The sequence below is a fragment of the Prionailurus viverrinus genome, chromosome D4 (genome assembly GCF_022837055.1).
Source record: "Prionailurus viverrinus isolate Anna chromosome D4, UM_Priviv_1.0, whole genome shotgun sequence".
NCBI classification, from domain to species: domain Eukaryota; kingdom Metazoa; phylum Chordata; class Mammalia; order Carnivora; family Felidae; genus Prionailurus; species Prionailurus viverrinus.
Genome location: NC_062573.1, coordinates 16,815,299 through 16,841,205, shown reverse-complemented (window position 1 = coordinate 16,841,205; position 25,907 = coordinate 16,815,299). Strand labels below are relative to the sequence as shown.

The 25,907-nt window shown below is 39.7% G+C and overlaps 1 protein-coding gene across 3 annotated transcripts in view; it reads right to left on the bottom strand.

Moving 5' to 3' along the window:
- Nucleotides 1-25,907, bottom strand: part of SVEP1 (sushi, von Willebrand factor type A, EGF and pentraxin domain containing 1) — a 199,200-nt gene that overhangs the window by 10,196 nt on the left and 163,097 nt on the right. For 2 of the 3 annotated variants that reach the window (XM_047830251.1, XM_047830253.1), the window contains exons 41-45: nucleotides 13,011-13,074; nucleotides 9,390-9,563; nucleotides 7,593-7,769; nucleotides 3,709-3,879; nucleotides 1,826-1,921 (exon numbers count right to left, since the gene is read on the bottom strand). In XM_047830251.1, coding sequence (XP_047686207.1) covers nucleotides 1,826-1,921; nucleotides 3,709-3,879; nucleotides 7,593-7,769; nucleotides 9,390-9,563; nucleotides 13,011-13,074 — 682 coding nt within the window. The remainder of the gene's footprint in view (nucleotides 1-1,825; nucleotides 1,922-3,708; nucleotides 3,880-7,592; nucleotides 7,770-9,389; nucleotides 9,564-13,010; nucleotides 13,075-25,907) is intronic. The other variant, XM_047830252.1, reaches the window with a different exon arrangement.

Sequence of the window (25,907 nt, the reverse complement as noted above, 5' to 3'; positions counted from 1 at the left end):
TAGTCTCCCCGGATGTGTTCTGTTTATTAATCAGTATCACTGGAAAAACACAATCAGGAAAGTAAGTCTGGACCTTTAGCCTAATGAAATGACTCTAGTTCCAAATGCACTCTTTTAGAGAGGATACACCGTGATCGATGTCCGCTAAGTGCTGTGCTTTCTCTTCACAGGATAAGCAGAATGTTCTCCCGTTATTATTGTTTCAAATTTCCTTTTCAAATTACATAAAGTGCTCAAGAAGTTTGGCCGTCTCGAGGCTCTCTTATTGTCTCGAATTAAATCTAAGAACGGGTCAGATGGGCTCTCTGTAGGCCGGTGTTGGCAACACATTAGTAGCGATGGAACAGCTCATCCTTTATTTCCTTGAAGCAAAGGCCTGATGGGGACTGAGTGAGGCCTCTCCTACACTGTCCCCAGTGATCATTCTTCCTAGAAATTACTGAGCTCTTTAAAAGGGAATAGTCTGTTTAGAAGGAGTGAGACTGTCTATTGGCTTGCTACTCAAAGCACAGTTCTTCAGCCAATAGCATTACCTAGGAGTTGGCTACAAAATGCAGAATTGCAGGTCCCAACCCAGAACTACTGAATCAGAATCTGCATTTCACATCTCCTAGGTGGCGCGTATGCACCTTAAAGCTTGGGGAACCCTGGTCTAATGCAGTAGCACAGGCACGTGCTCTGTGAACCAAGCGAGGCCTGCTGTCAGGGTCCCCCAGGGTAAATGTTTCCCCGGTCTTTGGACGCTTAGCATTAAAGCAGGTCAAGTTTGGGAGCTCTAAATGGGAAAGAATGATAGCAGAGCAGAGGGAGGAAAAACATAATTCTTCTTCTTTCTTACTCAGTGTGAGAACACTTGCTTTGGTGAGTTGTTGGCCTAAATTTATTTCCATTGTATATATTTTTTTCTTTCTAGATTAGTTGAAATAGTTACACTCAAAACAGTTTTAGAATCTCTTATGACATGTCTGGCCTTCAAAAAAATGATAAAACTGATACAGACCAAGAGCCATCACATGAATGACCCTGGATGTGATTTCCATATACCACTCCCAATGAAACAGGCAATAATTTTTCCCCACATATATTTTTTAAGATATTAAAACAGAGAATAGTTTAGCCATTAAAATTTTTTTCAAAATCACTTATTCACTTTCTCCCGCAAGTTCAAATTCAAACTTACAAGAATCAAAATTCTGTATTAATTTACTAAGCGTTGTGTAGACACAGGAGTGACCGCTTCCCCTATTTTTTTTTTTTTTTAAGTTGGGAAGAACCACCCCTAATGAAAAAGAGTGAATGGTGGGTTGTAAATACAACGCACAAAGTACAATGTTATGCAATGCTGTGAATTTATCCCAACTGCAGCAATGAGAGACACAGTATATAAATTGACTTGAGGTAGGAGAAGATGGGGGCTGGGAAACCCTCTATTATAAACTCCTTCCCAAGAAGATTCTTGGGAATTTGTGACAGGAGGTATGTGTGGAGACGGCTCTTGATAACTGTGTTTTCAAGGTCACTTATATTCCAATTCTTCTGCAACTAATTGACATATTCAGATAGACTCCAGATGCTCTCGTCTGGTCTACCACAGGACCAAATGAGCTCCTTCCACTAGTAAAGCCCACCAAAAGCAAATGAGTTCCTTCCACCAGTAAAGCCAGTTCCTTCCACCAGTAAAGTTTGCTTCCACCAAAGCAAATGAGTTCCTTCCACCAGTAAAGCCAGTTCCTAGTAACTCCCCTGATTTGGCAGCTTCCAGGCAAGGTATCAGGACTCAAAGTAAGATTTAAGGACATAGTATGTAAGGTCTGAGGAGACTCACGTTCTTCACAGAGGCGCCCCATCCAGCCATCTGGACAGGAACAGGCATTTGGGCGTTGGCAGATACCTCCATTCTGACATGGGAATCGACAGACAGCTGGAAAAGAAGCAGGATGGGTCACAAATCTAGGGAATTATAGAAGAGTGCCTGTCAGATGACAGGATTCCTTATTTATATTTCCTCGAGTCAAGTTTTACAGAAGAGAAACAAAACCGAATCTCAAGATTCAGCGAGGGGTTAACGTGAGGGTTTTGAGAAAAAGGCATACACAAGCTTGGGTAGTTCTGGGAATATGGCTTCCAAAATTTAATAACCTGGGGGTTCAGAGCAGAAGGGGACAAGGTGGTTTAGACCAAAGATAATCTCTTTTGGTCTGCCCCAGGGGAAATGCCTCTTCCAGAAGATGTGGAAATGCCCTTCCGAAGGTGCCCTTTGATGGCCAATAGCTCTTTGGTGCTGCCTCTGTCACTCAGTGTCTTAAAACAAACAAGTGAAGACACAAACAAGCAAGCAAAGCAAACACACAACTCTCATTTGCCTTCTGGTTTTAAGGGAAACTTGGGCTATTCTTTGAGGATGTCACCTCCTCAGCTGCCCTCTCACGAGGAAGAGGTTGTACCTTCTCTTACATCTCGCTTGTAAGTGATCTCATTTCTCACTGCTGCTGTCAGACAATATCCTTCCAGCTCTTGCAATTGCCCTTGCCTCTTTTGAGGCCATTCGTTCATGGATTTCCTCAATTCTCCCAACCCCACAGGTCATTAAAGACTTTGGCCTTTTCACCCCAAATCCAAACCCAACCATTGTTCACGCGGCCGTGTGAACAACTCATTCAACAATTAGATTATTCTTTTAGTTCCCGAGTTAATGTTTGTCATGTTCACTAGCACAGCTCCTGACTTTCAGTAGAACGGAACAATCACTATGATTTGTAAAACAAAACAAAACAAATCTGTTTTACTAGAAACGTATAAGTTTTAGGACATACCAGGATGCCTCATTGTCTACTTCTTTCAATTTTGCCGAATTTTAAGCACAGAACCTTCTTCCCCCAAGGAAGATTTTATTGAGTGCACATACACAATTCATCCTTGGGTTTGCCAATTCAGTGCACCAAATGAAGAGACAGCAGTGCTCACATGAACTCAGAGTGCTTGTCACCAGCCCCCAGCGTGGCCAGGGAGAGCATGGGGTGGGCTCAGCTTCCCTGGGGCTGACTGGTACCTCTTCCCTCTGAATCTGCCCACTGGGCAGGCTATCCCATCCCCAGCGGGGCTAGGGGTCTGCCCAGGATGCGAGTGTGGAACTGGAATCTGCTGAAACACCTGAGCATCCGAGAGGTGTCCTCGTGGCTCAGACATGACACAGCTCCTCCTGGCAGCTGGAGAACACTCCAAGAGAGCACAAGCACTTCCCTGAGGAGCCATGATTGACTCAGGAAGGGGCAGTGTGCTGGGCCAGAGTTTTGTGTGAAAGCTTTTAAAACTCAAACCCAGAATGTTAAGGAAAATGACACAAATGTCAAGGGAAATGTATTTATTTTTAAAAATTTTTTCTTAATGTTTATTTTTGAGAGAGTAAGAGGGAGACAGAGTGCGAGTGGGGTAGGGACAGAGAGAGAGGGAGACACAGAATCCAAAACAGCTCCGGGCTCTGAGCTGTCAGCACAGAGCCTGATGCGGGGCTCAAACCCACAAACTGTGATATCATGACCTGAGCTGAAGTCAGACGCTCAACCTACTGAGCCACACAGGGGCCCCAAGAGAAAATTTAAAGCCAAGGAAAATGAACAGAGCAGGCATCCTAGCTGTTGGCCTCCCCAGACTTCCATATACATTTCTCTACAGTTTCAATGAGAAATAACCATTCAAATATTTCCTTACCTCTGCAAACAGGAGGTGATGTCCAGGTTCCATTCTCCAGGCAAACACTCCTTAGGGGACCTTCCAACATGTATCCACTGTAGCAGGAGTAGGTGATCATGTCCCCATACTGATAACGCACGCCTCGAGTGATGGCATTTTCTACAAAAGTTGGTGGACCGCAAGATATTTCTACAGGAAAACAAAAGCACAATTGAGCCTGTGCTACTAACCCAGCCAGTAGATGAGAGAGAACACAGTCTCATCTCAAAGACTGAATTAATTTCAAGAGCAAAGATCAAATAGCACCAGAGAGGTGGCTTTCAAGAGAACTTCAATTCAGGATGTTTATCAAATTACAAGAGGAGAAGCATGGGGACTATTTGTAGTCTATTGTGTTAGAGTAAAGATCATTAATTGCAGTATTGCAGATTCCATCAAGGCTGTTTTATTAGTGCCTAGAGTAGCAACTGACATGCAGTGGGCTCTTGATAACAAATTTGAAAAATGAGTAAATGAATGAATATTGTCTCTAGCCTCTAGAGATTCAATTTACACACTTTGATGAGGTTTACAACATTCAAGGTTTCACATCAGTTTCCTTCTTTTCAAGACTGTAAAGCAGTGACTTGTCACTTATGAAACGTGTGAGAATGAATGATAATTTTAAGTGATGCATACTGTATATTTTTAATTTTTATTATTTTAAGAGAGAGAGAGAGGGAGAGAGAAAGAAAGAGAATCCCAAGCAAGCCCCACGTTTGGTGAGCAGCCTGATGAGGGGCTCGATCTCACGACTCTGGGATCATGACCTGGGCCAAAATCAAGAGTCGGACGTTCAACTGACTGAGCCGCTCAGGCACCCCCGTACTGTATGTAAATTTCAATAAAAAATCTTGTAACTAATTTTGCTTTAAGAAGCGTTGAGATAACTAGAGTTGTTCTGGGGAGGCTCACAAGACAAGAGTTGAATTAGAGTTGGTGCTCCAATCAATATCCAGTTTGTAGAAGTGTAACTTTTTGGATGACTCTCCCTGAATTGGCTTCTAAAAGGTGACCGTGGACATAATACCATTAAGAACTTGTCGGTGGAAATTAACAATGTGTACGATTTTTCTAAATTCTCTTTTCTTTCTAAGGTGGTTATAGACATTAATTAAATGAATTGGATATCAAATATGTATTAATGTAAATACTTAAATCAAATATTTATTGGAAACTGGAAAAGAAATTGATGAAGAAAATGCTGCCCCTTTACTCAGAGTAGTGGGAAGAAGATGGGCAATTTAAGAGACAGCTGTCATAGAGGCTTGGAGACTATTCTATGGGAAAATCAAGGTGAACGTCACTAATTATGCCTAGGACTGTCAAGATACAAATCGCAGTGAGAGTAGCATTTGGACTAGGCTACAAAGCTTGAGTGGAGGCTATGAAGCTTCCAGGTTGGGGTGAATAGCATGTAGAAAGATCATGGCTGGTTCACCGAAGTGATCAAAGCATGGATTTCAAACCAACTATATGGGAATCACCTTGGGTTCACATTAAAAGTGCAAATTTTGGGGGGGCGCCTGGGTGGCTCGGTCGGTTAAGCATCTGACTCTGGCTCAGCTCATGATCTCGCGGTTCGTGAGTTCGAGCCCCGCGGCGGGCTCTGGGCTGACGGCTCAGAGCCTGGAGCCTGCTTTGGATTCTGTGTCTCCCTCTCTCTCTGCCCCTCCCCTGCTCGTGCTCCGTCTCTCTGTCTCTCTCAAAAATAAATAAACATTACCATTTTTTTTTAAAGTGCACATTCTGGGAGTTTCTAGCTTATGAGTCTGCATCTTACTACCCTTGGTGATTCCTAGACACACTGAATTTGAGTCGCTGACTCGTAAGGACAGATATCAGGATGAGATGACAAAAAAATGAGGGAAGTTGTTGCTCATGTCTCTCAGGGAAGATACTTTCTTCTAAGCCAGAGGCTTTGCTTTAATAGAAAATGCAGAAGAGGGATTGAGGATAACAAACAATGGTAGAAACTGTCTCCTTCTCTCCAAGGCAACCCTTGATCCTCTCAAGAATATTGAGGAATAATTAAGCATGCACCAGAGTGCATGTCTCTCTTTGCTTTTTCTTCCAGTGCTCGGAGTGGTATTTGTCAGGGAGCCAAGACCGATGTGAGGATATGCGTGCAGAAATCAGGCCACTTGGCCTGCTTTAGTCCAGGCTGGTGGTCAAGGCTTATACACACGTAATGCTTCCTATTTCACTTGGAGTAGATTTTATAAGACTAAAAGCATAGTATATGTTCCCTGGAGTCAAATCAAAATTCTTTTTTTTTTTTAATCTTTTAAATGTGTATTTATTTTTGAGAGAGAGATGGAGTGTGAGTGAGGGAGGGGCAGAGAGACAGAGAGAGGGAGACACAGAATCTGAAGCAGGTTCCAGGCTCCAGGCAGTCAGCCCAGAGCCCGGTGCGGGGCTCAAACTCAGGAACTATGAGTTCATGACCTGAGCCAAAGTTGGACACTTGACCGACGGAGCCACCCAGGTGCCCTAAAATCAAAATTCTAATGCTGTAGTAGGCTGCTAGTTGAAACTCCAGGCACTTGGGCCATTGGTGCATCTCCTCCTACCAGGGGACACTGCTAGAATACACCAGTTCATTTACTCTTCAAAGCAAACTTACAAGATAACTATTATTGGTGTCACTAACACAGGAGAGCCCGAAGGTTCGGAGACGTTAGGGCACTGGCATGGGTTCCGACTTAGAAAGTTTTGAGGATAGAATTCAAACCCAGGTCTTCTCTGACTCCACAATCCCCATGGCCTTCACACTTCACAACTGGGGTGCAAGTGTTCTAAAGATAGACGCTATTGTAGGCATGATATAGTTGTCGACTATGTAGCCCAGTGTCTTGCATCTGGTTAGACTCGATGAGAATTTGTTCACTGACTGCTGCAGAGGGAGTAGCTTGGAGTACAAGGGAGCCGGAGGGCAGAACGTTGGGCAGGGGAGATGTTTTCAGTGCAGGAAGCGTATGTGAAGAGATGTCAAGAGTTATCACAAGGCAATAAGAGATGCCGCCAGATGACGTGTGATGTATCACATGGTGCTAGCCTGGAGGGTCTCAAATCGTTTGGTTCCGGGACCCGCAGCAACACCTGGGGGCTTGTTCAAAAGGCAGATTCTTGGGCCTCGCTGAATCAGACATTCTAGGGTGGGGTCCAGAAATCTGTTTTAAACAAGCCCTCTAGGTGGTTCAAGTTTGAGAACCAATGTGGAATCATTTTCGTTATTGTAAAGCATCCACAGCCTATAGTCTGGGGACTCTCAGAATATGGGGAAAATACGTATTTTATTTATTTACTTATTTACTTATTTTAAGGTAGGCTTCATGGCCAGCATGGAACCCAACATGAGGCCTGAACTTACAGTCCTGAGATCAAGACCTGAGCCAAGATCAAGAGTCAGACACTTAACCGACTGAGCCACCCAGGCACGCCTTATTGTATTTTTTTAAAGTAATCTCCATGCGCGGTGTGGGGCTTGACGTTAGGACCCTGAGATCAGGAGCTGCATGCTCTACCCGCTGAGCCAGACAGGTACCTCAGAAAAAAATATGTATTTTAGATTTAATATTTTGCTCATTCCTAGAAGAGCATGTTTTGAAAATCTCTTCAGTGAATTCTGGTCAGGTAGGTTTTAGCCTACTTCTGGAAAGATTTTTTTCCTTTTTATGTTTGGAATGCAAACATCTTTTTCTTTTTTAATTTTAAAAATTGTCAACACAGAAGCCGATAACCACGATAAGACAGAGACCTAAATATCTACATTTAAGTTACTTGATTGAAAATAATCTCACAAGGATGAGAAAACATTCTGCACTCATGAGATGAAATGGCTTCCATCTCCATTTACTTACTTTCACATTTGGCACTTGTCAGTGTCCACGTCTCGTCGGGGTTACAGGTAATGACGCCCCGGCCTTGGAGCAGGAAGCCTTCCCTACACTTGATGGACACGTTCTGATCAACGTAAAACTCCTTTTCAGAAAGCAGAGCATTCTCAGGAATCACAAAAGGAACAGGGCATGGATTTGCTGTTAAACAGAAAAAACAATGCTTACTGATATTCTCTTTTCTGATTTCTTCAAATGCAGAGTGGGGTGAGCCCTGTAGGAGCTGGGTTCACAGTTATGATAATGAGGCTTAAAAATATGGAACTTCAAACATTAAGAAAAAAACAAAAAACCTCGGTTTGGGGGCAGGTGGGTGGCTCAGTCTGTAAGCACCTGACTTTAGATTTTGGCTCAGGTCGTGATCTCAGGGTTGTGAGACTGAGCCCCACGTCGGGCTCCACGCTGAGCAGGGAGCCTGCTTAAGATTCTCTTTCTCTGTCCCTCTCTCTCTCTGCCCCCGCTCTCTAAAATAAAAAAAGGAGGGTGCCTGGGTGGCTCGGGTGGCTCATGTCTTGATCTCACAGTTTGTGAGTTCGAGCCCCACGTGGGACTCTGGTGGCAGCGTGGAGTCTCCTTGGGATTCTCTCTCCCTCTCTCTCTGCCCTTCCCTGCTCGCAGTTCTCCCCGCACCCCCTCAAAATAAATGAATAAATATTTTTAAAAGTAGTGTTAAAAAAATAAAACAAAAATATTTGTTTTGGACAAATAATGTCCACATGACATTATTTTTAAGGATAAGATCAGTTAAGGTCTGAAAACCCCAAGTTAGTCAACCACTCACACATTGTTCTAAAATTCTAAGATGGGAAATTAAATAGTTGTTTGAAATGATGGCTCAACACTAGGGAAACAAGAGGTGTGCTAGAAATCACAGAGTGCATCAACATTCCCCCTTTTTTTCATTTATATATATGAAGAAAAAAATATTAAAAATGCAGAGTAAATGCTTCTCGTTGTCACTTTACTCTCTTTAACTGAACATCCTACAGAAGGACGACCCAGAGAATTGGCAGACATTGCTAAGTAAGCTGAGTATAACTTTAGACTTACACTACCATGAACAGGATATTAGAACTTAAACTGTAGAGTTTTCAAGGCTTATTTCTAAGAGTGGATTCATTTTGTAGTCTGAAGGAAAAACAGCAATGATGATAGCACAAAGACTTCTCACTGCAAGTGTGTGACACACATATTAACATATATTTCAGCAGTTTTGGTTTTCCTGATTTTCAGTGCGCACAAGAGGCGTTTGTGAGTGAGAAAGGCATCAGCTGAGTCTTGAAGGCTCAGTTACTGCATTATAACACTTGAAACAATAACCAGAGCTCCCTCAGTTCAGATCTTACATGTGAATATTGTTTTCATTCTAATGCTTCTAACTAAATTATCTTCATTCATTATATATATGTATATACTTTATTATATTAAAATTAGACATTAATATATTCTTTCTTCACCCTTTTCACAGCCCCAGTCAGATTCATTACACACTTACGTGAAAATTTTTTCATTAAGTTGCATTTTTTATCAGTGCCTTGGACTACCTGTAATCATCCAAGGAATCTGACGAAAGCCAATTCTTAGGATATTTCAGATAATATAACTGGGTTTTAAAAACAGCCCACAGTATTTGGTTTGGATATACACTGATGGCTTTCTCTGGGTCAGTCTCACTCAGTGGAGTTTCCTCTGTTTCAGACACTGGGGAAATTAATCATGAAACTGAATCTGATTAAAACCTCTCTTGGAGTCAACACACACGTTTGCAGAAAGGAACTGGGTGGCTCCAAGCTCCGTTTTCAGTGCAGTATGCCTCAGGTGCCCCTTCAAGGCTGTACCCTCTGTTACAGGAATATACCACACTGGGTCCAGCAGCAGTGTTTTCGACTTTGGCTTTCCCGTTCAGAAACCCAAGAGGAGCTTCACACCTGGTCTCTGGAAAGAAAAATAAAAGCCTCATATTACATGCTTCTTCCAACCGTCTTTCCTTCTTCTGCTACAATTGCTAAAGGTACTCAGCGCATCGTATAAAATATTATAGCCTGCTCATATGTGAGATACAAGGATACGTTTTGAAGGAAGAAAAAACCCCAGCGTGTCTAAGTTTTGGATTCATACATGCAGGTGATTCAAGACTGGCATTTTGCCTATTGACTCTAGCTGTCTTTATGTCTATTGCTACCTTTTGTCGTTACTAGTGCTGGGGGTATAAATGAGCAAGCCCTGTCTCAGACCAAACGAATCAGTATCTCTGTGTTGTGGCCGAACTTCTGGTATTAAAAGCACCCCAAATGATTTCTAATGGTCACTCAGGGTTGAGAGCCAATGGATTAGACACTAACTGACTTCTCTGGGCCTCTTCCAGCCCGGTGAGTATTCCGTATACTGAGACCACGGATCTTAACTTTGGCTGTACCTTGGAATTACCTGGGAGCTTTAAAAACATATTGATGTGGGGTTCTACCCCCAGAGATTCTGACCTGATTGATCTGGGCAACGGATTTTTCAAAGCTCCCTTAGGGCGTCCCAGTGTGCTGAAGGCTAAAAGCCATGGCAGTAACGCAGTGCTTTCAAACTAATGCGCACAGGAATCACCTAGGGATTTTGTTAAAATGCAAATTTTGGTTCAACAGGGTTGGGGTAGGGCCTGAGAACTTGCATTTCTTTTTCTTTTTTTTTTAATATTTTTGATGTTTATTTAATTTTGAGAGAGAGAGAGAGACAGAGCATGAGTGGGGGAGGAGCAGAGAGAGAGGAAGACACAGAATCGGAAGCAGGCTCCAGGCTCTGAGCTGTCAGCACGGAGCCCAACGCAGGGCTCGAACCCACAAACTGTGAGATCGTGACCTGAGCCGAAGCCGGACGCTCAACCAACTGAGCCACCCAGGCGCCCCGAGAACTTGCATTTCTAACAAGATTCAGCTGCTATTGATGCTGCTGGTCTGTGGGCCACACTTTGAGAATCATATTGATGTGAACAGGCTTCCCTGAAAACTGATAATACAGATATCAATATATTTAACAATTCCATAATTATATAAGAATCTTTCAAATCAGGTTGCTCAGTATGAGCACTTTTCCCCCACAGAAATATCTGTATTTTTTATATGCCTCAGAAAAAAGGTGTATAATAAAATATATAAAATACCAATAGTTTTTTTTTTATCCACGAGTGGTGGAATTCAAACTATCATTTTCTTTTTGCTTATTTGTGGTTTTTTTTTTTTTTTAATTTTTTTTTCAACATTTATTTTTTTGGGGGGACAGAGAGAGACAGAGCATGAACGGGGGAGGGGCAGAGAGAGAGGGAGACACAGAATCGGAAACAGGCTCCAGACTCTGAGCCATCAGCCCAGAGCCCGACACGGGGCTCGAACTCACGGACTGCGAGATCGTGACCTGGCTGAAGTCGGACGCTTAACCAACTGCGCCACCCAGGTGCCCCAACTTATTTGTGTTTTTTAACTTTCTGCCAAGAACTTGTGTCACGTATTTAGTAATTTAGAAAGAAAAAACCCACAGATAATAATAGGATTCATACAGAACTTATTACTATCTTGCATTTCAGAGAGAGCAACTGTACAAACCATTGTCACTGCAGTTTGATTTATGCCCGCTGCAGAACTAAAACAATTCCCTCACCAATGCCATGGTGGGTTCCTATGCCAGATCTCCATGTTTCCTTTTCTTTCCTCTCTCCCATTCCCTGCAAATATGTTCCTACATTTTATTTTAATCATGAACAGCTGAGATTTAAAAAAAAAATGCTATTATCAGGAATCCCCAATGATGCCTTTCTGTGACTTGAGATATCACTCAATATCTTTAAAAAATATTTTTCTGGGGCAGCTGGGTGGCTCAGTCAGTTAAAAGTCTGACTTCACTCAGGTCATGATCTCACGGTTCATGAGTTCAAGCCCTGCACTGGGCTCTCTGCTGTCAGTGCAGAGCCTGCTTCATATCCTCTGTCCTCCCTCTCTCTCTGCACGCCCCCCACTCGTGCACTCTCTCTCTCTCAAGACATATAAGTAAACTTAAAAAAAATTTTTTTCTGTATAATATATACAAGTTTTGGAGAACTAAAAATAGTCATATATTCTCCATTGAGTTTCAATCACACAATATTCCTTTAAGAATGTAAGATTCCTGTGTATATAAAATCAAATCATTACCCCAGAAGACACGTGGAAACAACCTTGAGTCCTAGCGGCAGCTTTGACACTAACTTAATTTATGATGCTGGGTAGGTCACTTCACTTCTCCTAGTCCCCATTTACTTATTTGGTGAGATAAATAAATCCATCTGATCTTGGACTTAATCCAATCTAGTCCAGTTGAATCATCTAAGAAGCTGCTTGACTAGAATCTAAGAAGCCAATTCTAATTTGAAAATTTGATGATTCCCCACGATTATTAAGAAAAAAAGTTTAAAGCCTGCCACTTTGATAGGCTTGTAACTACTTGTATCTAAATACAGTTGACACTTGAACAACATGGGGGTTAGGGGCGCCAACACCCCATGCCGTTAAAAATCCATGTATAACTTTGAATCCCCAAAAACTTAAGAAACCAGTAGTCTACTGTTGACTGGAAGCCTTGCTGATGACATAAACAGTTGATTAACAAATATTTTGAATGTTTTATGTATGATATGCTGTATTCTCACAATCAAGTAAGCTAGAGAAAAATGTTACGAAGAAAGTCCTAAAGATGAGAAAATACATTTACAGTACCAGACTACATTTATTGAAAAAAAAAACCCCACATATAAGTGGACATGCATCGTTCAAAGCTGGGTTGGTTAGGAGGTCAACTGTACATTGTCTCCAGCAGAGGGATCATATGGGCCATGTGTTGGGAATGAACTCATGTGAATGAACTCATGTCTTGCTCAATAGACTTGCATGTTCTCATAAGATGAGTTAATGCAAAATTCCACATACACACAAAAAGTGACAGATGTGATGACAACATCACTTTAAAAAACTGTCAGTTTTGGCTAGTACTGTCACCAAAAAACAATAGCGCTAAGCCTTCTAATTATAATTATTTGGGGGAAAAGCCCACAAAAAGAATGCAAATAAATCCAATAATGAACTAATTTCGAAACAAAATGTTTGCTATTCCCAATTTGGTAATTTTGTGCTCTATTCCAATTTAATCATTAGTTTCTACTATTATTTTTGACCCTTTTATTGGCTTGGGGACCTTGAGCAAAAAGCCCATAAAAGATTCTCCGACAGTTTACGGAGATGATTAAAAAATTTTTTTTTATTAAAAAACTGATTTATAAAGAAAATGTGGCCACGTTGTTATCATGTGTCACATGATATCGTATCTTTTTTTTTTTTTTTTAGGACTGCTCAGTGTCTTTTGACTTACTTTTGCACATTGCTACCTCTCCACTCCACATTCTGTTCTTCTGACAAACACGTTCCTTGTTCCCCTGTGAATTGATGAGAAAAAGGTCATTGACAAGATTATACTTAGTAATGGAAAGATAATAAGGGAACACAAAGTAATCTTGGCCATGAACCTGAATCTTCCAGCATGGAATGCTAAATAAATTGATTAAATAAATATAGTTTTTAAGGGCTACGTTTAGACTTTAAAAAATGCTTTCATCAAATTACTTCAAACTTCATACCCTGGCTGAGCAGTGTAATTAAAGTACAGATTTTATTTCACTTTCTACTGACCTGACAACTGATTATAACCAATAGCAAAGGTCGATCAAAAACATGTTTGAAATGTCAAAGAGGTATATTTGCTTAGTAAGTTTTAAAAATATTTTGAATTGAATTTATTTTTCAGTACCTGAGAGGTATGGCCAAGAATGTGAATTGGCATTGTTACACCTTATAGTTTTGAACATAAAACAAGTTAAGATATCTTGTGGGTATGAAGATTGAATTTTTGGCAATGTAACTTAACCATTAAAGATAAATTTATCCTGGGGCACCTGGGTGGCTCAGTAAGGTCAGCATCCGACTTCAGCTCAGGTCATGATCTCACAGTTCACGGGTTTGAACCCCGCATCGGGCTGTGTGCTGATAGCTCAGAGCCTGGAGCCTGCTTCAGATTCTGTTATCTCCCTCTCTCTCTCTGCCCCTCCCCCACTCACGCTCGGTCTCTGTCTCTCAAAATAAATAACCGTTAAAAAATTAAAAAAAAAAAAAGAAAAAAAAGAAAAATTTATCCTACTAAGGGCCCAAGCGTTCAAAATTTTATTTGGGGTAAAAATCTTTCTAAAATGTGTTTCCCTGCCTTCTTAAATAAAGTAAAATGATGGGGTGCCTGGGTGGCTCAGTCGGTTGAGCGTCCGACTTCAGCTCAGGTCATGATCTCGCAGTTTGTGAGTTCGAGTCCATGATCTCGTGGTTTGTGAGTTCTGTGCTGACAGCTCTGAGCCTGGAGCCTGCTTCGGATTCGGTGTCTCCTCCTCTCTCTGCCTCTCCCCTGCTCATGCTCTGTCTTTCTCTATCTCTCAATAATAAATAAAAATGTTAAAAAAAATAAAGGATAATTTAAAAAAATGAATATAATTTACTTGAAAAATTTTATGATTATTATTCTGAATATATTTTTGCATATTTTTCAATATCCCATAGCCCTTGATGGCTATATAGGCAGTTGGTCCTCTACAGTTATTATAGGCATATATGGACTAAGATTAGTATTCTTTGACTTCTGGATATAATTTTTATGAGTCTTTGTTTCTTCCCTCTTTGTTGGTTATCTTTTACTGTAATCATCAGTGTTCCTAATGATAATGCTTCTCCATGCTTTAAATTCCTTAGCTACTATGGAAAAATGAGATAAATAAAATGTTGTAATATATGTTTAAAAAGATTAGGTTCTAAGTAAAGTTTTAGGGACCTTAAGTCTCAGTCAATATATGCACATGGATTTTGTCACCTGTTTCTTCATTGCTCAGAGCCCTCTGGATATCATATTGTCTTGAAGCTGTGTTCTACATTAGCAAGAAGTCTGAAAACGAGCTATTGCCTCTATTTTGGTTTGATCTGACTGATGCCTTTCATCCTTATTCTTTATCAAAGATATTTTCTTTGAGCTATCAGTTTATCGATAAATCTTTACCTATAAAGATTCCATTGACTTTGGTGGAAGGTTACTCTCCTGACTTTCCAAGAAAATAATTGAATCAATGAAGAAAATGTTTCTTGTGATATACAGTCATTATTTTTTTTTCTTATTGAAAAAAGTTATGTGTGTTGATTATAGAAATTTTGGAAAATACAAATGAAAAATGGGGTTTTTCAGGATTCTCCATCCAGAGACAAACACTGTTAACATTTGCCATTCTTTTTCTAAGCTTATATACCTACGTATGCACAGGAAAATGTGCTATTTTAGTTTGTGAGTTTTTATTAATTTTGAGGAAGTGTATGACAAGCCATTAAAGCCAGTTCCCTATTTAGGTCCTTCCAGAGTGGACTACAGTCAAGTAGTTAATTTCAGTTAATAGTTGAGCATTTTCCCCACTATTTTTCCCTTCTCTTTCATCTAACGATTTGAATAATAAGTATTCTGTTTCGACTATGCCAATTTTTAATTCCAACAGAAACTCAAATAAATCTATTTTCTGTAATTATTGATGTAAAAAAAAATCAAATGCTATCTTTGGGCTCCCTCCACAGTTACACTGCGAATTTCATCATACTTTTCCTTTTGACTTTTTTTCTCTCTGTCCCTTTACATCTCTTGTTTTTGATGAATGAAGCTGGAGTTTTAGATCCAGATTAACATCCAGTTACTATTTTTGACATAATGTTTTTGCATGATCAACCATTAGGTTAGATACTTACAATGTTTTAGAATCATCACAACTACTTTATTGTTCACTACTGATTTTATAAAATGACTAGCTCATTTTTGAGTTCTTTATTTTGATTTATTCCTCAATTTCCTGTAGTAATTTTATTTCAAGAAGATTGCACATGTGGTAAAATTTCTGAGACTTAGGTGGCTTAAGAAAGTTGTTTATTGTACATATAAACAGTAACGTACTTACAAAGCGGAAGAATTTAACATGACTGACACCGATTGTCCAAATTGCTTTGCCTGATTTGGGTAACAATACAAATAGTAGTAGGGATCACAGTAATTGCCCTATACTGAACTGGAACCATGCATAAAAGGCAGTGCTTGCCACTTTTTAAATCTTCAGCCCTTGCAGTAACCTTGCAAAGGTCGCTATCAAATTTCTAGTGTAGACACAACAGAGATGAAACAGCGGCAGAGAGGTTTGATTTGTTCTCTTAATACTTCGCGCCCAGTGAGAGACAGAGCTTGTAACAGAGGTCTGCTGGGACCATGTTGCTCTTCTTAACCACTTTCCAGCCACTGACCCTTGCCATCTGGAGTGCTTGTTAAAAATGCAAACCTGTACGTCCTATTTTTAGAGGGTCGCAGCCTAGGAACGTACACTCCTTTTTTGAACTTCTCGGATGATTCACGAGCAACGGGTTCACAGACCGCACTTTCAGAAACACGGAGTGATGTCTCAGAGTGGTTCTCTGTCCTGGTCCTGGCCATATATTGGAATCACCTGGGAAACTTTTAAAAAGATGCTGCTGCCCCAGACCCAGCCGACAGAGGTACTGAATTAATTAGCCAGGGGTGACAGTAGGTATTGGTAGCTTTTAAAATCTTGTCTCATGGAAAAACTCAAACACATGAAAAATGTAACAGTAGAAAGAAGAGTAACAAACTCCCACATAACCATCACCCACCTTACACAATTAATTCAAAGCCAAACTTGTTTCCTCTAAGCCCCACTCCCTTCCTAAAAACTCACATTATTCTATAGCAAATCCCAGATATCAAATTATTTAACAGTAATTATTTCAGTATGAATCTCTAAAAGATGAGGGTTCTTAGAACTATAACCACAATAACCAATAACATTACCACAGCTTAAAAATGACAATTCCTTAATATTAATCTAATCCTGTTATAGCAGTCAAATTTCCAATTGTTGCATAAATTTTGTAACTGATTATTTTGTAGTTCACTTGAATCGGAACCAAAATAAGTCTACCTGGTTTATGTACCTTTTTAAATCTATAGGTTCCTTCTATTTCTCCCTTACACTGCCAACTTATTTGTTTTAGCAACTGGAAAACTGGGTCCTTTGTTCTGTAGCCATTTCTACAGACAGAATTTTGCTGATTGTTCCATGGTGGTATCACATAGCATGTCCTTCTGTCTTTGGTGTTGGTTGTCGGGATTTAGAGATTTTATAAGATTCAAATTCAAAAAAAAATTTTTTTGGCGAGACTTTTTCATATGGTGTGTTTTTCCATCCAGAGGCACATAACATCTGTTTGCTTCTATTTTTTCTAACACCAGTAGCCATGATGATGACCTACATCCATTAGTTCCTAAGAACTGCAAACTCTGAGATTTAGATCCTATTATTTATTGACTGAAATACTTCTATAAAGGGAAGCTTCCCTCATCTACTACTGGTTTTCTAGTCATCCAGCTAGCCTGGAAAAGACAATTCTTCTTTTATTGTCTGTTTTCAAAATAATGAAATTGTTCATAAGCATCTTCTAATATTGGTTACCAACTAATTTTCTTTAGTGTCATTATGAGTCTACTATTATTCATGACATATTTGATGTGTTTCAGTCCATTAAGTTACTACCTTATTGAAGCCCAAATGGTCTTATGTTGGCCTGTGGGAGCCTCATCCAGTTGACCCTCAAGGCTTTTTGACACGTAGGCTTTGATAAGTTCCCTGCTATCTCACAGGACAAGTTTTCTTAGCTAATCTTTTATATTTCATGTACCAGACCTGGCATTGGTTATTTCTGATAGTAACTGGACATTAACAATTTTTAAAAGTTTCTAAGATAAGGGGAGCCTGGGTGGCTCAGTTGGTTGAGCATCTGACTCTTGATTTCAGCTCAGGTCACGATCTCGCAGTTCATGAGATAGAGCTCCGGGTCAGGCTGTGTGCTGACAATGTGGAGCCTGCTTGGGATTCTCTCTCTCCCTCTCTCTCACCCCCTCCCCCACTTGTATGCATGCTCTCTCTCTCAAAATAAATAAATACACATTAAAAAATTTTCTAAAACAAGTTTTTAAGATGTTTCTAACATGTAGCCTAGAATGAGAACTATGGCTATAGCACTTCTTCTCAATTTTATAGTTAACACTAAGGTATTTCCAAAAATTTTTAAGGTAAATTACCTACCTCCTCAAATTTAATGACCCATCAAGTTGTTAAATATTAAATTTCAATTATTAAGTTTAAATTTTATACCACTTTACTTCTTAAGAAAATGCAAGATTAGTACTCTAACATGAAGAAATAAATTTCAAAAACAGAAAACCTCTCCAGTTGCAATCAACCATTACATTATCCTCCTTCTTTTCTTTTTTTTTAAATCTTTTAAGAAAATGAAATAAGATCCATATATGTCTAGTTCCAGTTTTCATGGACCTATGTTATGACAATTCTGATTGCATGCTCAAAAAATAATAGAACATACTATACAAATTTAACAAATCACTGGCAATGAATACTTCTGTAAAACCCCTATTTAAATACCATTACAACAATAAAACCAGGAAAGAAGTTTCCTGAAAAACCAGATGATGGCATTATGAAATATAAACAAGTCTCTTAAATTTCAAGTTTGATGATATAATCAATCTTCAGCAAAACTGACTCCCGAGAGGAGGGGAGGATGGCAATGCAGGAGGACCCTAGACTTGCCTCATCCCGCACATACAACTAAATAACTATCAAATCATACTAAATGCCACCCCCCCATCAACTTGAACACTAGCAGAACAGCACCCACAACTTAAGGTAGAGAAGAGGTCACATGGAAGAAGGTAGGAAGTGAAGAAATACAGTTTGAGAGAGAAACAGATTGTGGTCATTGCAGTGGGAAGAAAGCTGCAGTCACAGAGAAGGGTGAGAGGCAGAATAGCATAGAGGGGAGTGCATGGGGAATTCCCATAGCAATTGGCTTGGAAATCAAGAGAGCCTGAATTTCATGAGTTCTGGCAACCAGCAGGGCTTCAAGCCTGGAGTTTTTTTTTTTTTTTAACGCTTATTTATTTTTGAGACAGAGAGAGACAGAGCATGAACAGGGGAGGAGCAGAGAGAGAGGGAGACACAGAATCCGAAACAGGCTCCAGGCTCTGAGCTGTCAGCACAGAGCCCGATGCGGGGCTCGAACTCACGGACCGGGAGATCATGACCTGAGCCGAAGTCGGACGCTTAACCGACCAAGCCACCCAGGCACCCCAAGCCTGGAGTTTTAAAGATCAGTATGCTTGTCTAGAAGAGCTCGGAGGACGTTGGGGCTGCTCTTACAGAGAAGGCAAGCAAGCATCCTCGGACATACAGTGTGGACACAGTGATCTGAAGAATGCCTGGGGCATACAGTGGGAAGGTTAGTTGCTTATCTCGGAGCATGTCCTAGAGAGGTAGTGCTCACAGCAGACCCATCTGGGAACAAAGGAACTAGCAGGTGCCATTTCCCTCCCCTACCCTCAGCATAAGTCCGGAGCTACCTGCGGGAACCAGCACAGTGCTGACACTCACTACCTCACTTGCTTACACCAAACCATGCCATCCCATACTCCAGAAGAACCCTGCTTCCCAGTCATGCTTGCCTCAGTCCCAGTGTAGCAGACCTCTCCCTCAGAGGAACAGTCTAAACCCCTGCCAACACCTCATCTCTCAATCTGGGAGTTTTGGAAGACCTTACTTCTGGTGGTCGTGGTGGTGACAGATCTCATTTCACAAACAGACCAGAACACACCTAGTTAAAATGTGCCACATTCAGGTCAGGGACAAACACTGCTCACAATAAGCAAAGAGAACCTCTGCAGACCACTGGCCTGAAGTATAATGAAGCCAGGACACAAAATCAGAGCACATGCAGCACACATTGGAGTTACTCTCAGAAGCACCAGGCCCTGGGGAAAAAGGGACACTACAGTGCAGGGTACTACAGACCTCTTCTTCATAAAGCCATTACCCTCAAGAACAAGAGATGTAGCTGACTTTCCTAACACAGAGAAACTGGCACAGAGAGTTAGACAAAATGAGAAGACAGAGGAATCTGTCCAAATGAAAGAAAGGACAAGGCCACAGCCAAAGATCTAAGCAAGACAGATATAAGTAACATGCCTGATGGAATGTTTAGCAATGATCATAAGGATATTCACTGGACTTGAGAAAAGAGTAGAGGACATCAGTGACATTAACAGAGATAAGGAATAACATAGCAGACAAAGGGCTCAAAAACCAAAATGAGCAACATGCTTAATAGAATGAACAGCAGGCTGGAAGAAGCAAGGAAATGAATTAATGACATAGAACAGAGTAATGAAAAGTAATCAAGCTGTCAAAAAGAGGAAAAAAAAGAATTATGAAAAATGAGGACAGACTTAAGGAACTCAGTGACTCCATGTATTATTGGAGTCTCAGGAGAAGACAGAGAAAAAGCAGTAAAGAATTTATTTGAGGAAATAATATCTGAGAACTTTCCTAATCAGGGGACAGAAACAGATATTCAGATCCAGGAGGCACAGAGAACCCCCAACAAAATCAACAAAAGCAGATCCACGCTAAGACATATTATAACTAAAATGGCAAAATATAGTGATAAAGAAAAATATTAAAAGCAGCAAGGCAAAAGAAGACAGTTACATACAAAGGAAATCCCATAAGGCTATCAGTGAATTTTTCAGCAGAAACTTTCCAAGCCAGAAAGGAGAGGCATGATATATTCAAAGTGCAGAATGAGAAAAAGTCTACAGCCAAGAATATTCTATCCAGCAAGGCTCATTCAGAACAGAAGCAGAGATAAAGAGTTTCCTGGAAAAACAAAAATTAATGGAGTTTGTGACCACTAAACCGGCCTTGCAAGAAATACTAAAGGGGACTCTTTGGGTGGAAAGGAAAGACCAAAAATGACAAGTATGAAGGTAAGAAACACAAAGCAATAAAAATGAGTATTTCTGTAAAAGTCAGTCAAGGAACTCACAAAATAAAAAAGATATAAAATATGACACCATATAACTAAAATGTGGGGAAAAGAGGAGTAAAGAATGGGTTCAAACTTAAATGACCATCAACTTAATATAGAGTACTATATGCAGAAGATGTTATATACAAACCTAATGGTAACCTCAAATTAAAAACCACTAATAAATATGCAAAGAATGAAGAGAAAGAAATCTAAATGTCTTACTAAAGAAAATCAGTAAAATATGAAAGAGAGAATGATAAGAAAGGATCAGAGAAAATCTTCAGAAACAACCACAAAACAAGTAATAAAATGGCAATAAATATATATGTCAATAATTACTTTGAATGGAAATGGGATAAATGCCCCAATCAAAAGACATAGGGTGACAGAATGGATAAAAAAAAACAAAACCCATCTATATATGTTGCCTACAAGAAACTTATTTTAGGCCTAAAGACACCTATCAACTGAAAGTGAGGGGATGGGAGAAACAACTATCACGTACCTGGGTGTCAAAAGTAAGCCAGAGATGCAATACTTACGTAAGACAAAACAGACTAAAACAAAGACTGTAATGAGAGACAAAGAAAGACACTATATAATAATAAAGGGGAAAATCTAACAAGAAGATATAACAATTGTAAATAATTATGCCTCCAACATGAAGCACCCAAACACATAAAATAGTTAATTACAAACATAAAGGATCTGATTGACAGTAATACAATAATAGTAGGGGACTTCAACACTCCACTTCAATCAATGGACAGATCATCAAAACAAAAAGTCAACAAGGAAACAATGGCTTTGAATGACACACTGGAACACATGGATTTAACGGAAATATTCAGAACATTCAATCCTAAAACAGCAGATTAGGCATTCTTTTCAAGCACACATGGGACATTTTCCAGATCACATATTAAGTCACAAAACAAGCCTCAACAAATTCAAAAAGATAAAAGCCATACCATGCATCTTCTCTGATCACAACACCATAAAGACAGAAATCAACCACAAGAAAAAAATCTAGAAAAAACACAAATACATGCAGTTTAAATAAAATGCTTTAAACAATGAATGGGTCAACCTGGAAATAAAAGGAGAAATAAAAAATACAATGAAACAAATGAAAATGAAAACACATCAGCTCAAAACCTCTGGATGCATCAAAAATGCTTACAAAGAGGGAAGTTTATAGCAGTATAGGCCACCTCCAGAACCAAGAAAATCTCACATAAACAACCTAACCTTACACCTAAAGGAGCTAGAAAAAGAACAACGAGCAAAACCTGAAACCAGCAGAAGGAAGTAAATGATAAAGATAAGAGCAGAAATAAATGATATAGACAATGAAAAAAATAGAACAGATACATGAAACCAGGAGCTGGTTCTGTGAAAAAAAATCAATGAAATCCACCTAGCTAGACTTATCAAAAAGAAAAGGAAAAAGGGGCGCCTGGGTGGCGCAGTCGGTTAAGCGTCCGACTCAGCCAGGTCACGATCTCGCGGTCCGGGAGTTCGAGCCCCGCGTCAGGCTCTGGGCTGATGCCTCGGAGCCTGGAGCCTGTTTCCGATTCTGTGTCTCCCTCTCTCTCTGCCCCTCCCCCGTTCATGCTCTGTCTCTCTCTGTCCCAAAAAATAAAATAAACGTTGAAAAAAAAAAAAAATTATAAAAAAAAAAAAAAAAAAAAGAAAAGGAAAAGGCCTCAGAGACATAAAATCACCATTGAGAGAGGAGAAATAACAAACAACACCAGAGAAATACAAATATTTTTAAGAGAATATTATGAAAAACTATATGCCAAAAAATTGGACAACCTGGAAGAAATGGAAAAATTCCTAGAAACATAGAAACTACCAAAACTGAAATAGGAAGAAATAGAAAACTTGAACAGACTGATAGCCACCAAAGTCCAGGACCAGATGGCTTCACAAGTGAATTCTAGCAAACATTTAAAGAAGAGTTAATACCCATACCTTCTCAAAATATTCCAAAAAACAGACGAGGAAGGAAAACTTCCAAATTCATTCTATGAGGCCAGCATTACCCTGATACCAAAACCAGATAAAGACATCACAAAAAAAGAGAACTATAGGCCAGTATCTCTGATGAACATAGATGAAGTATTCTCAACAAAGTACTAGCAAACCAAATCCAACAATATGTTAAAAAATCATTCACCACGATCAATTGGGATTTATTCCTTGGTTGCAAGGATGATTCAATATTCACATATCAATCAACATGATACATCATATCAGTAAGAGAAAGGATAAGAACCATACAATCTTTTCAATAGATGCAGAGAAAGCATTTGACAAAGTACAACATCCATTCACAATAAAAAAAAAAACCCTCAACAAAGTAGGTTTAGAGGGAGCATATCTCAACATAATAAAAGCCATATATGAAAAACCCACAGCTAACATCATCCTCAATGGGGAAAACATGAGAGCTTTTCTCCTAAGGTCAGGAAAAAGACAAGGATGTCCACTCTTACCACTTTTATTCAACATAGTACTGGAAGTCCTAGCTACAGCAATCAGACAAAAAGAAGAAATAAAAGGCATCCAAACTGGCAAGGAAGAAGTCAAACTTTCACTGTTTGAAGAAGACATGATAGGGGCGCCTGGGTGGCGCAGTCGGTTAAGCGTCCGACTTCAGCCAGGTCACGATCTCATGGTCCATGAGTTTGAGCCCCGCGTCAGGCTCTGGGCTGATGGCTCAGAGCCTGGAGCCTGTTTCCGATTCTGTGTCTCCCTCTCTCTCTGCCCCTCCCCCGTTCATGCTCTGTCTCTCTCTGTCCCAAAAATAAATAAACATTGAAGAAGACATGATACTCTATATAGAAAACCCAAGACTCCACCAAAAAACTTCTAGAACTGATAAACAAATTCAGTAAAATCACAGGATTCAAAATCAATCCACAGAAATCTGTTGCATTTCTATACCAATAATGAAGCAACAGAAAGAGAAATTCAGAAAACAATCCCATTTATAACTGCACCCAAAATAATAAGATACTTAGAATAAAACTAACTGAAGAGGTGAAAGACCTGTACTCTGAAAACTATAAAACACTGATGAAAGAAATTGAAGATGACAGAAAGAAATGGAAAAACATCCCATGCTCGTGGATTGGAAGAAATAATATCGTTAGAATGTCTATAATACCCAAAGCAATCTACACCTTTAATGAAATCCCCATCAAAATACCAACAGCATTTTTCACATAACTAGAACAAATAATCCTAACATTTGTATGGAACCATAAAAGACCCTGAATCGCCAAAGCAATCTTGAAAAAAAAGCAAAGCTGGAGACATCACAATTCCAGACTTAAGTTACATAACAAAACTGTAATCATCAAAACAGTATGGTACTGGCACACAAAAAAAGACACACAGATCAATGAAACAGAACAAAATGCAGAAATAAACCCACAATTTATGGTCAACTACTCTTTGATAAGGCAGGAAAGAATATCCAGTGGAAAAAAGGCAGTCTCTTCCACAAATGGTGTTGGAAAAACTGGATGGCAACATGCCAAAAAATGAAATTAGACCACTTTATTGCACCATAGACAAAAATAAATTTAAAACGGATTAAAGATCTAAATGTGAGACTTGAACCATAAATTCCTAGAGGAAAACATAAGCAGTAGTCTCTATGATATCAGTCATAACAACATTTTTCTAGATAGGTCTCCTCAGGCAAGAGAAACAAAAGCCACAATAAACTATCGGGACTACATCAAAATAACAAGCTTCTACAGGGGTGTCTGGCTGGTTCAGTTGGTGGAACATGCAACTCTTGACCTTGGGGTTGTGAGTTCAAGCCCCACGTTGTATGTAGAGATTACTTAAAGATAATACATCTTAAAAAAAGAAAAGCTTCTGCATAGTGAAGGAAATAATCAACAAAACTAAAGGGCAACCTATGGAATGGGAGAAGATGTTTGCAAATGACATATTCGATATAGGGTTAGTATCCAAAATATATAAAGTACTTATATAACTCAACACATCCAAAACAAATAACCCAATTAAAAATGGGCAGAAGACATGAACAGACATTTCTCCACAGAAGACATACAAATGGCCGACAGATACATGAAAAAATGCTTAACATCCCTCATCACCAGGGAAATGCAAATCAAAACTACGATGAGATATCACCTCACACCTGTCAGAATGGCTAAAATCAAAAACACAAGAAACAACAGGTATTGGTGAGTTTGTGGAGTGGAATGGAATGGAATGGAATGGAATGGAATATTAGCCATAAAAAGGCTGAAATCTTGCCATTTGCAATGACATGGATGGATCTAGGGAGTATAATGCTAAGCGAAATAAGTCAGTCAGAGAGACAAATATCATATGATTTCACTCATATGTGGAATTTAAGAAACAAAAAAAAATGAACAAAGGGGGATAAAAAGAGAGAGACAAAGCAAGAAACAGACACTTAACTATAGAGAACAAACTGATGGTGACCAGGAGGGAGGTAGGTGGGGGGAACAGGTGAAATAGGTGATGAGGATTAGGAGTGCACTTGTCATGATGATCACTGGGTGATTAAAATAAAAACTTTAAAAAAAAATGCAGCTTTCCCACCAAAGTAAATAGGCTGCTGATGGGGTTTTAATATTACAAACCAGGAGTGGTCTTGAGACTAACTTGGTATTCAGCTAGAACTGCTCTGAGGATTTTTAGGCCACACCTGCCAGGTGGCAACCTAGCATTTCTACCAAGAACTCTCCAAAGTATTTAAACCCATTGCTTGAGGAAATCCTAGTTTGCGTACGTCAGTCCCTATGGTTACCTCCCCACAGTGACAGATGGACTGGCCTGTTACACAGTAGGATTAACAAGAGGCCAAAACACAAGCTTAAATGGCCAACTAAAGTAACAATAAAAGTCTTGTGGCTGGTATACTAGTTTCCTCTTCCTTTTCATGGCTCTGATTCTTTTGTAATTTGAGACTTACTTTGTTTTTTTAAAATTATAAGTCATTTAAAAAAATTAAAAAATGTTTTTAACCTTTATTTTTGAGAGAGAGAGTGTGAGCGGAGGAGGGGCAGAGAGAGAGGGAGACACAGAATCCAAAGCAGCCTCTAGGCTCTGGGCTGTCAGCACAGGCCTGACGTGGGGCTTGAACTCACGGACCGTGAGATCATGACCTGAGGTGAAGTCGGACGCTTAACCGACTGAGCTACTCAGGCTCCGCCCCCCAACTTTTTTTTTT